The following is a 12362-nucleotide window of genomic DNA, read 5'->3' on the forward strand; positions in this document are numbered from 1 at the left end:
CTGGTCAACTAGTATCTCCTCCTAACTTCCTCACGGCTGCTATTCTTCAAGTCAGCCAGAATCAAAACTAGAGTCTGGCTTATAACTCCAGGAGACACCATTCACACTGAATTATACATATACAATATGTCCTGGAATATCAACTTTGTGTTCTAGAAATTGGACCATTATGTCCAATCCACTGATTTCTCTGTATCCATCTCATTTTATTGCAATAGCTGCTAATTAACATCTCTATCTTTTAAGTTTGTTTATTTTTTTTAGTAATCTCTACACCCAAGTGAGGCTCAAACTTATGACCCTGAGATCAAAAGTCACATATTCTTCCAACTGAGCCAATCAGACACCCTAACATCTCTACCTTTAGACTCTCCTTCAACCAAAGTCAAATGAAACTTCTTCAAACATAATTACAAAACACATTCTGTTAAAAAAAATCTTTACTGGTTCCCCAGCATGTGCTGAAATAAATGAAAACGCGTCTAAATGGGTGTCAGGGCCCTCAAAACACATGGTCTTGATTCACCTTTTCAGTTTTCCCCTATGACTTCCCGAAATATGATTAGTGTTCTAGCCAAAGTTTGCAGAACAAACTGTGTTCCATTCCATAATGCACATAGGCTTCTCCCTCCTGACACAAGGGCGCCCCTGTCCAGTGCTGCCTAACCATTTATACCCCTTTAAAAATTTCTCTTTTGGCTTATGAGTTGCAACTTCTCCTAGAGTCCCTCCATCACAGTCCTTACTGCTACTTATTCAGTTTCCAATTACCAAATATTTTAGTTTTGGCCCTTTCCTCCATCTCCACTGCTACTCCCCTCTAGATTCTATTACAATTCTTAACTGGCTTATCTTCCTTTAATCTTTTTTCTGAAAACTTTCTCAATCACTGTTGCCAGAGAGACCTTACTAAAAAGCAAATCTGATATAAAATTTCTACATAAACACTTCACTGGTCCCTGCTTATTTTCCTACACATATGTCTTCCTTCCTTTCTTTCTTTTTTTTTGAGACAGAGAGAGAGAGACCCAGTGAGGGTGGGGGAGGGGCACAGGGAGGGAAATAAGCAAACTCCCCACTGAGCAGGGAGCCCAACATGGGGCTCAATCCCAGGACCCTGAGATCATAACATGAGCCAAAAGCAGACACTTTGACTGACTGAGCCACCCAGACACCCCCAGATGTATCTCTCACACTGACTTCACATTCATTTCACATTATTAGTTCCCAAAGAATACTGTTCTGTCTAGATTATTACACACACACACACACACACACACACACACACACACACACACTCACACACAAAGGCACATGAGAAAATGGACAGCCTGGCCAGTCTCTATCTCTGAAGGCTGTCGCCCCATTCAGGAAATCTTCCTTAGGGGCACCTGGGTGGTTCAGTCATTGGGTATCTGCCTTCGGCCTGGGTCATGATCCCAGGGTGCTGCAATCGAGCCCAGCATCAGGCTCCCTGCTTGGCGGGAAGCCTGCTTCTCCCTCTCCCACACCCTCTACTTGTGTTCCCTCTCTTGCTGTGTCTCTCTCTGTCAAATAAATAAAACCTTAAAAAATAAATAAATAAATAAATAAATAAAGAGGAAATCTTCCTTAAACTGACTTCCTCTACCCACCCTCTACAATTGAGTTAGTACCTCTCCTCTGAGTGACCAAAACACCCTTTGTATACCTTTCTCATAGTACTTCACTTTGCTCTAACTCTTGGTTCACTTATCTATGACAGGAACTCTTCGAAAAGAAAGAGTAGATTTTATATATCTTTAATCCCTACTCTCTACTTAGAGTGCCTGGCACCTTCTGGGTGACTGTGCATCTTATTTGCATGTATAGGTGATCTACAGCATTATAAGCCTAGTGAGTAAATTAAAGAAGGGTGAATAACAGAATAATGCAGATTACATGTTCAGAAAAAGGATTTTGAATCTAAAATAGTAGACCCAACAATAAAAATGGTGGCAATAACAAAAAGTTTTTCTGCAGAAAGAAATAAAACTGACAGAGTACAATGGGAGAAAAAAAAAAGGCAAACTATGGGCCAAAATTCTAACACTACCAGGCAATGAAATGAAAATCAAAGCATGAATCACTTAGAATATTCATGGCTTAATACATTTCTTCATACCACTTATTAGGCATTATGGAATGCTAATTACTAGAGTGAACAACCACTCTTTTTTTTTTTTTTTTAAGATTTTATTTATTTATTTGACAGAGAGAGAGATCACAAGTAGGCAGAGAGACAGACAGAGAGAGAGAGGGAGAAGCAGGCTCTCTGCTGAGCAGAGAGCCCGATGCGGGGCTCGATCCCAGGACCCTGAGATCACGACCCGGGCCGATGGCAGAGGATTAACCCACTGAGCCACCCAGGTGCCCCGTGAACAACCACTCTTGCTTCATGTTTCAATAAAGAGATTCCCACTAGTCATGGGTTTGGCAGACTGATAAAGTCTTATGTTGTCTTATAAGAAAATGTTTGTAAGTGCATAAAATATATAGGCTTACAAAGGAAAACAATTATATTGAAATATTGATATCAAATAATAAAAATAAATTCCTATATAGTACTACTTAATACATTAAATGCAGCTCTAATAAAAACTGTAACTTTGAAGTTGTGATGTGTAAAAACTATTTCAAAATAAAAAATTAATAAAATAGCTAAGCTTTCTGTTGAGGAAACACCAACAGAACACCATGGGTGCTATAATGACTGAGATTCAGTATCTATATTCACAATTAATGGAAATTTAACTTGTGAAATCTTATAATAGGATCAATCCTCTTCATCTCTCCCTACTTCTCCTATCCCTTCACCTCAGTACCTTAATGGCTCCTCCTCATGGCAGTGATTTATCTGATTTGTGTGCAAGAGAAAGAGTTGAGCATACCCAGCTCAAACATCTCTAGGCTTCCACATTTTCTATCTTCCTTTTGCAAGGTGGGTGTAGATAGGGGCATAAACTTACCAAGGCTCTGCCCATTGAAAAGAGATGGCCTGAAGTTTGAGGACTAAGCTCAGTTTGGGGTGGAAAATAGTAGAGCCCTTGGTCACACATGAAGTGTTTGCCAATGCAACCTTTATCAAAATCAGAATCATGCAGATGATCAAATATATTTCTCACATATATCTGGTCTTTGTAAGGCTACTGGCTCACAGCTTCCCAAACTCTTGGAATTCCTAAGTGATGAAATTGGGAAGATGGCTTTTGTTGTTAATGGTAACTTTTGGAAGGTACCAAAGGATGGGGTCAGTTGCCAGTGGAGCCCACCATGTGATTAGGGGGTTGAAACTCTCAGTCCCACCCCAAACCTCTGGGGAGGGAAGAGGGCCTAAAGTTTGAGTTCAATCACCAATGGTCAATGATTTAATCAATTGTGCCTATGTAATGAGGCTTCCATAAAAACCCAAAAGGACAGCGTTTGGAGAACTTCTGGGTTGGTGACCACATGGAGACTGGGAGAGAGTGGCATGCGTAGAGAGGTAAAGGGAGCTCCGTACCCCTTCCTACAAACCTTGCCCTATGCCTATCTTCCATCTGGCTGTTCCTGAGTTCTATCTTTTTATAAAAAATTGGTGATCTTACTAGTAAGTAAAATATTTCTTTGAGTTCTGTGAGTCACTCTAGCAAATTAATTGAACCCAAGGAGAGGGTCTTGGGAAGTTCTGATTTGGTCTGAAGCACAAGTAATAACCTGGGTTTGCAACTGGAACCTGAAGGCGGGGTATAGAATCTTGTAGTACTGAACCCTTGGACTGTGGAATCTGATGCTATGTCCAGGTGGAGAGTGCCAGAATTAAGTCAAACTGTAGGACACTCAGCTGGTGCCTGAACGATGGCTTGTTGTTGGTGTTGGGAAAGCCCTTTCTCCAACTGAAACTGGGTGTTCAAAATCATTTTATACTCATGTCTTATTTTTCATCTGAGTCCACACTTCAAGGAAAAGGGTATCATTTATTGAACCCTTAGCCTCACAGCATCATTTATTCTACTTCACTTATCAAAGTTGTATTTTTATTTTTGTGTGATTAGTATTTGTTACTTTCATTAGGCCATAAGTCACATAAGGGTCACCACAGTACCTCCAGTGCCTAGTACAATGCCTGGCCCTTGGAAGACATTCAATAGTTTTTGAACAAATGAGTGAGTAAGTAAATGTCAGTTCATTGTACTATAACAACCTCCATAAGCTCCAGTTAGGTTAAGAAAGTCTGTAGATTTTGAGTTTTTATAGTTTCATAAATAAATTCTTGAAAGTTCAACTTACTAGCATTAGAAAGAATAAAAGGTTGTAAAAACAAATAGATCCAATAAAGTACACTTACCCTTCTATAACCATTGCAAGAGAGCCCAATAAAATAGTGTGAATCACATGATAAATTATTTCTGGCCTTCCTCCAATTCGTCCATCTTCAAGAGTAATAGTTTCTTTCAAGGACTTACCACTACACAAAGGAAATATGTTTTTTCACTATTTTGAAAATATATATTTGAAAAATCAAAAATCTTAAGTTTCTTCATAAAAAAAATATAGGTGGTCCTTGAAATTTCAAAGTATATTCTTTCAGTCAAATATCTAACTTACACATCTCCAAGTCTCTGAAATGGTTTCTAGAACATGAAGATAATGGACTCTGTGAAGACTAAACATGAAAAGTTCAGGAAATATGACAAAAAAGATTTTTAAGGGGCTCCTGGGTGGCTCTGTCAATTAAGCAGCTGACTCTTGATTTCAACTCAGGTCATGATCTCAGGGTCTTGGGATCAAGCCCAGCCTGGGGGGCTCCATGCTCAGAGGGGAGTCTGTTTTAAGACTCTATCTCCCTCTGCCCCCGCTCATTTGTGCTCTCTCTCTCTCAAATAAATAAATCCTTTTTTTTTTTTTTTAAGATTTTATCTATTTATTTGAGAGAGAGAGACAGCAAGAGAGGGAACACAAACAGGGGGAGTGGGAGAGGGAGAAGTAGGCTTCCCACAAAGCAGGGAGCAGGAAGCCCAGCACAGGGCTCGATCCCAGGACCCTGGGATCACAACCTGAACCAAAGGCAGACGCCCAACAACTGAGCCAGGTGTCCCTCAAATAATAAATCTTAAAAAAAAAAAAAAAAAGATTTTTAGGTTCCTTTTCCAAGATCAATTATCACTCAACTAGTGGTTACTAAATCAATATATTTAAATCATAACTTGAATAGCTAAGTTCTCAAAATTAAAATACTACATACAACCTACTTTTAAACATGACAGAAATATTTTGGAATTCTTCATAATTTAAAATCACGTATACTACTAGCTTCATTTAAATTATACACAAGAAAATTATTCTTACATTAAATAAAACTATGACTAAATTAGTAAACAAGTCTGTAATAACTTAACTGAATATAAATCCTACATTAAATTTGGACATTATATATTTAGATGTATAAATAAATTTGAATTTTATCTGGATGATATTTTAGATGTTGATAACAAGAGAATGAATCTAGAAATTCTAAAACAAATACAAATATTGGAAGGATATTAAAAATTATTTATTTATTTCCATAATGTATTAGTTAGCATGTGAATGATTCTCATTGGTACTTACCCAATTCTCCTAAAAATAACTTGCATCATAGAAAGAAAACAAATAATTAACACTAAAATATAGAAAGGTAATAAAGAAGACTGTGTCAATCGCAAAAAAAAATCCTGAGATGGTGCCTGCAGGGATTCTTGACATAGGAGCCAATTCATTGTAAAATTCCTACAGAAAACAAAAAGCATGGTATTAAAATCACAGATGATATACCCATAAAAGTATTTTTTATCTCAATAAAAACTAAGACAAAAGACACATTTCTTAATCTATTCATTTGTGACAGCAAAGTGTGATTCTCTATAAAAATAATAGCATCAGCAATGCTCCTCAACAAATTGCCCCAATAAATGTAAAACTGCTACTTCTTATTACCCAGTAATATGACCATCTCTAGAACCCAAAATGGTTTCAGTAAGTTTAACTTTCTATTTTTATCTGTAAGACAACAAAAAATTCAGCTGTCCAACCTCCATATCTGCAGTGTCCAATACGGTAGCTACTAGGTACAATGTAGCTATTAGCACTTGAAATGTGGCCAGTACAAATCGATATACTTTAAATACAAAAAACACCCTGGATTTCAAACATAAAAAAGAATGAAATGGACTAAAGAATATAAAATAGCTCATTAATAAATTTTATACTGTTTATATATTAAAATAATATTTTAATATATTGGATTAAATAAAATATATTATTTAAATTAAATTCCTTTTTCTCTTTTTACTTTTATAAATGTGGCTACTAGAAAATTACACATGTGACTCATGTTATATTATTACTAAACAGTCCTGTTTTATATGGATGAAAGTAATTCAACTAGGACCCATTTTAAAGAGTAATTTAATTATTAAGACAGAAATCATAAAACTCTAAACATAAAGATTTTGAGTTTTAAGACTCAGGATACACTTTTTTTAAAGCTAAGCTGAAGGTGATCAACAAGACTCTTAGTTATATGTGATTTTATCTGCATTCTCACACCTGATCCATCTCCAACATCCATTTTATCCTTAATCCCTAGCCTGAGAAGGGAGATTAGATCTGGAATGATCTCCAGAAGAGCTCTGGATGGACTATGAATGTCTGCATCCCAGACCACTGGGTTTAGAAAAAAGTTAAAGTTTCACAATGTGTCAAGCAGTAATACAGCTGTATTAAAGAAGCTGCCTTCAAAATGTTTTGTACATATGATCATATGATGAATCACATCTTTTTTGTCTACCTACTAAAGTTACCAGTTTTGTAAGATCTAATTCAAATCTCAATTTATTTATTTATTATTTTTTTTTAAAGATTTTATTTATTTATTTGGCAGACAGAGATCACAAGTAGGCAGAGAGGCAGGCAGAGAGAGAGGAAGGAAGCAGGCTCCCTGCTGAGCAGTGAGCCCGACGCGGGGCTCGATCCCAGGACCCTGGGATCATGACCTGAGCCGAAGGCAGAGGCTTTAACCCACTGAGCCACCCAGGCGCCCCTCAAATCTCAATTTAATGAATATTCTTCCCATATCCCCCAGTCTCAATCGTTCCTTCCCCATATCCCCATGGCACTTTACTTATCCCTCTGTTATCGTGCTTAATGCAACTTGCTAGTTTAAGATTATAGTCATTTTTGTATCTCCCAGAATACCTGGCCTAGTATTCTGCACATCCAATAAATACGTGCTAACATTTCTTTAGTGGTTCTTGAAAGTCTGTCTCAACAGAAAGGTTTCCTGAGATTCTGGTGAACTATAAATCCTAATATCCAGCAGGCACATTTGAACATAAGGCATTAACTGTTTATACCATTCATGCCATTAACGGTATAAAAACTAACTAATGAGGGCACCTGGATGGCTCAGTGGGTTGGGCCTCTGCCTTTGGCTCGGGTTAGATCTCAGGGTCCTGGGATCGAGTCCTGCATCAAGCTCTCTGCTCAGCGGAGAGCCTGCTTCCCCCCTCCCTCTGCCTGCCTGTCTGCCTACTTGTGATTTATCTCTCTGTGTGTCAAATAAATAAATGAAATCTAAAAAAAAAAACACCAAACTAACTAATGAGATGTCAATATTCTTAAGGACAGACATGCCTTATTCTTAAAACACCTAGTGTATTACACTGTGAGGCAAATCTAGTACCTGACATGCTGAGCAAAGGGGCACAACATAACATCAACTAAGAAACGCTAGACAAAAGCAGCCCTTACTCCTATGTGCATTCTAGATAGAGTCTTAAAGATTAAAGAGAAAGTCAGGGGAAAGGCCATCAGTTATGGAGTTCTATTACCAATTTTTCTTACTTGCCTGGTAAATACCAGGCCTATATATACACCCGGAAAAGACATGGTCCCTGTCCTTTTGGAACACGTGGCCTCCTAAAGGATCCTTTTACCCCAGTAGATATCTATATATGACTTATACTTCAGAAGATTTCTCCAGTGTTTAAACACATTGTTGTGATACATCACAACATGAAATTCCATGCACAGCATCAAAAATCCCATGTAATCACAGCAAATGACAATAAGGTTCTAAGGTATATTATATGAACCAGAAAAATGTGTATTTAAATATATATTTTGTTATGTAAGTGGACATTATCACACATAAGTCATTTATTTCACTTTAGATTTAATTATTATTATTTTTTAAGATATTTATTTATTTATTTGACAGAGAGAGAGAGTGAGTGAGTGAGAGAGAGCACACACAGGCGGAGAGGGAGAAACAGATTCTCCACTGAGCAGGAGCCCGATATGGGGCTTGACCCCAGTACCCTGGGATTAGGACCCAGGCTGAAGGCAAATGCTTAACTGACTAAGCCACCAAGGGGCCCCTCACTTCCGATTTAAAAAGTGCATTTAACTAACAAAAAGCACAACATTACTCGAATTTCAAAAGTCAGCTTCTAGGGGTGCCTGAGTGGCTCAGTTGGTTAAAAAGTCAGCTTCCAATGTAATCCACTGTTATGACCCCAAAATGAGATTCTTTACTATGGAATAGATATCTTACTGCCCACCCCTTTTTAATGCAAGCATTTTGCTGATGTAGTGGTAAAAATTACATTGGTTTTGGGGTGCGTGGGTGGCTCAGTCAGCTAAGCATCTGCCTTGGGCTCAGGGTCCTAGGATTGAGTCCCATATTGGGCTCTCCACTCTACAGCAAGTCTGCTTCTCCCTCTCCCCCTGTGATCTCTCACTTTCGCTCACCCTTTCAAATAAATAAATAAAATCTTTTTTAAAAAATTACATTGGTTTTTAAATTCATTTAAATCTTTAATTTATTTTGACTTTAGAATGTATCATTGTTCCACATTAAGGGAGAAAGTAGCCTTAAAACACTGTGATACTATTAAGGCATCTAATTTATAAATTTATATTAATTTATAATTTATAAAACACCTAAATGAGATTTTATTTATTTATTTGAGAGAGAGAATGAGAAGGGGAGAAGGTCAGAGGGAGAAGCAGACTCCCCATGGAGCTGGGAGCCCGATGTGGGACTCGATCCCAGGACTCGAGGATCATGACCTGAGCCAAAGGCATTTGCTGCCCCAACTGAGCCACCCAGGCACCCCTAAATGAAATTTTCTTAAAAAGAGAAAACATATTAATGCTATATTTCTTCTAGATATTGTAATATGCTAAATTATTTATTTTCTAAGTGGTAGGTAATTAGGTGTTTACTATTCCTTGGATTTTTTTTTTTGCTCCTTATCTTTTTTTTTTTTAAGATTTTATTTATTTGACAGAGAGAGATCACAAGTAGGCAGAGAGGCAGGCAGAGAGAGAGAGAGGGAAGCAGGCTCCCTGCTGAGCAGAGCCCGATGAGGGACTCGATCCCAGGACCCTGAGATCATGACCTGAGCCAAAGGCAGAGGCTTAACCCACTGAGCCACCCAGGCACCCTGCTCTTTATCCTCTATGTCATACAGGGTTAGGTAAACTTATATATAATCTAAAACTTACTTAGTCATATTTAGTCCAAATTTTACTTCAAGGAATTTCAGCATATGCCCATTTTCTTTGTGTGGGACAAACATCTGGAAGAAAAAAGGACAGTTACAACAAAGAACTATTAGCTAGGCTCACAGCAATATGTTTCTACCTAGAAATAGGAAACACAGCAAGACTATAAAATAAAAACTACAAACTAAAAATGAATTAAATAATACTTGGTATAACAACTAAGCCAGGAGATCTAGTGACCTAAGTCAATCAAATTACTTTATAGTTAATCATAAAACTGTAATGGGGTAGTAAGATTTCCACCTATCCTGCATGACTTAAGTAACTTACCCACTCTTTTCAAAACTTTTACTCATCTCAATTTACTTAATTACTTAATGTTAATTAGGTAATGATGACATTTTAAATTAAATGGAAAATAGTGTATCTTTTAAAAATTAGAATCCTATTTTTCCTATAAATATGATCATTGTTCAACTCAAAATTTTACTGTACGAACTCTATTATTATGCTATCTCATTATTCTTACTAATTTAGCCCAGTATATTTCATTATTCAACTTGACCTACATGAATCTCACACGCAGTTATTTACCTTCATCATAATGTTCAGTGTCACTGTCAGAGTACACACCAAGTAAAAATTAATCACTTTCATTATTTTAGCTATAAAAGTTCCTTTCTTCACATTCAGCTGTGGGGGAGAAATCATGAACAAAGAAGTGAGGTATGAAAAATTAATAATTAAAAGATTCACTGCAAGAATGATAAAAAGGCAATTCTCTTTACCTGAAGGCACTTAGCAAGCATTAAGGCTACTACTAAACTCAATAAAGGAGACACCAATAAAGCTGAATTCTCAAACTGCAGTAAATATCCCAGAAAGAGAGAAAATATATAGATTTTATAAACTTCATGAACCTGTTGGGACAAAATAAGATAAATGAGAATAAAATGAATTTTATTATACCTCTTCTCATTTGTTTCATTTAGAATAGATTTGACTCCAATTATAAAATAAATGCTCAATTATAATTTAGGATAGTATCCTACAAACGTTCAACCTGTATTTTTTTAATGTTATAGCATATAATGAATTTATTACTTTCTCAGAAATAACTATCATAAACAAAGTAAAAAGTTTTAAAACCACGGACATCTTAATCATCCTGAATGAACCTGCTTTCACCTTGATTTAATTTTACTTTGCTTGCCCTGTTATTAAAATCCATTTATACAACATCAAACTGCAAAAATCAAAAGTCACAATCTTTAGAAGCAGTTCTGAAAACCTACCTAATGAAAACCTACCGCCATGAAATCTAACACCAGAGACAAGTATTTTTAGATTTGGTCCATTTAACAATAAGCATAAGAAAGTTAAATTCAATGTCCTAATAGAAGATCTCCCAGGAAAGTCACATGTCTTAGAAAGTATCTTTTCTAAAATTCAGTAATATAGTAATTTAACCTCTCATAAGATTAATTCCTTTTGGAAAAGGAAAACTAAGACAAAATATAGGCATTAGTTGGGGGGGGGGGTGGAATCGAAGGCAGAGTGCTAAAGGAAAAAAAAAAAAAAAAAAAAAGAAAAGGAAAACAGAATGAACAATATCCCTGAGGCCAGAGCCATTAAGAAAAGAAATACCTTACTGCTGGAAGGCTGAAGCAATGACTGGGAGAGGCCACAATGGGATCTTCTGAGTGCTGAAAATTTTCTTTTTTTAAATATTTTTTTTCAGAGAGAGAAAGAGAAAGACAGAGAGCGAGAGCACACACAAGCAGGGGGAGCGGAGGCAGAGGGAGAAGCAGGTTCCCCACTGAGCAAGTAAGTAGCCCAAAGCAGGACTTGATCCCAGGACCCCAGGATCATGACCTGAGCGGAAGACAGAAGCTTAACCAACTGAGCCACCCAGGTGTCCCTGAAATTTTTCTACTTCCTGATTTTGGATGCTGGCTCTGTGGATACACATATGTGCCAGTTAATGAAGGACTGTCTCTTAGCTCCCAACCTATCCCTCCACTGCCTGCCTTGTAATGCTGGGGCTGGAGACTCTGCAATCTATGTTTCTGCTTTTCCAGCTGGCTCCCTATTAAACTCTCCCCTTGTGGAACGCTCGAGACAGATTACAAGGCTGGAGGAGAATGCGGGAGCTAGCGGCTTCCTGTCTGCTTTGCCGCTCCTGTGAATATCCTATTGGCAATAATTCTTCACTCCAACAGAGCCATTCCTTCTAGCTGAAGCAGCTGAATGCAGGTGCAGTCTGTCCAGCACTTGAAGAACCAGCTTTGTCACATTCTCTTGCCCCCGAGACCCCAGGGCCAGTTAGCCAGAGCCCCATTCACAGAGGTCTGCGTTGCATTTCCATGGGGCCCTTCCTTCCAGTTTAGAGACACCAGCAAAGCCAGGCAGTGGCCCCTCATTAGCAGCCTGAGTTTCAGCTCCACAGATGTCCCTCCTCTAAGTTTTGAAGTTTTAATTAATTCCAAATTCTCCCCTTTGCTTCCTCAGCTCTGGTAGTGGTACCTGCTTCCTACAAACTGCTACCTCTATGATACTTTCAGGTTCTTACTACCCTTTCAATTAACAAGATAATGACATTATATTAATGATTCTTTATCTTAAATTCTCTCTATTCAGTTAATCTAAGTGTTTGTATTCATCAGGATTCTGGATCATCTAAACATACAGGATTAAGAAAAGAAAGAGCAAGAAGATCCCCAAATTTCTGTCTTGGACAACATATTAAATACTTAATAAATGTTTATAAATAAAAGAAAGATGAGAGAGGGGTAAAAAAGAAAAAGATAAAG

At 37.4% G+C, this 12362-nt stretch overlaps 1 protein-coding gene across 4 annotated transcripts in view; it reads right to left on the reverse strand.

Annotated features, from left to right (window-relative positions):
- The window catches only part of LOC111146569 (dpy-19 like 4), a 68924-nt gene that overhangs the window by 22275 nt on the left and 34287 nt on the right, over window positions 1-12362 (reverse strand). For 2 of the 4 annotated variants that reach the window (XM_022502162.1, XM_022502165.1), the window contains 5 exons: window positions 10338-10469; window positions 10144-10242; window positions 9550-9623; window positions 5608-5766; window positions 4346-4465 (listed from right to left, as the gene is read on the reverse strand). In XM_022502162.1, coding sequence (XP_022357870.1) covers window positions 4346-4465; window positions 5608-5766; window positions 9550-9623; window positions 10144-10242; window positions 10338-10469 — 584 coding nt within the window. The remainder of the gene's footprint in view (window positions 1-4345; window positions 4466-5607; window positions 5767-9549; window positions 9624-10143; window positions 10243-10337; window positions 10470-12362) is intronic. The other 2 variants (XM_022502164.1, XM_022502163.1) reach the window with 2 other exon arrangements.

This window comes from Enhydra lutris, unplaced genomic scaffold (assembly GCF_002288905.1).
Source record: "Enhydra lutris kenyoni isolate GAN:26980312 unplaced genomic scaffold, ASM228890v2 scaffoldscaffold14, whole genome shotgun sequence".
In the NCBI taxonomy this organism is placed as follows: domain Eukaryota; kingdom Metazoa; phylum Chordata; class Mammalia; order Carnivora; family Mustelidae; genus Enhydra; species Enhydra lutris.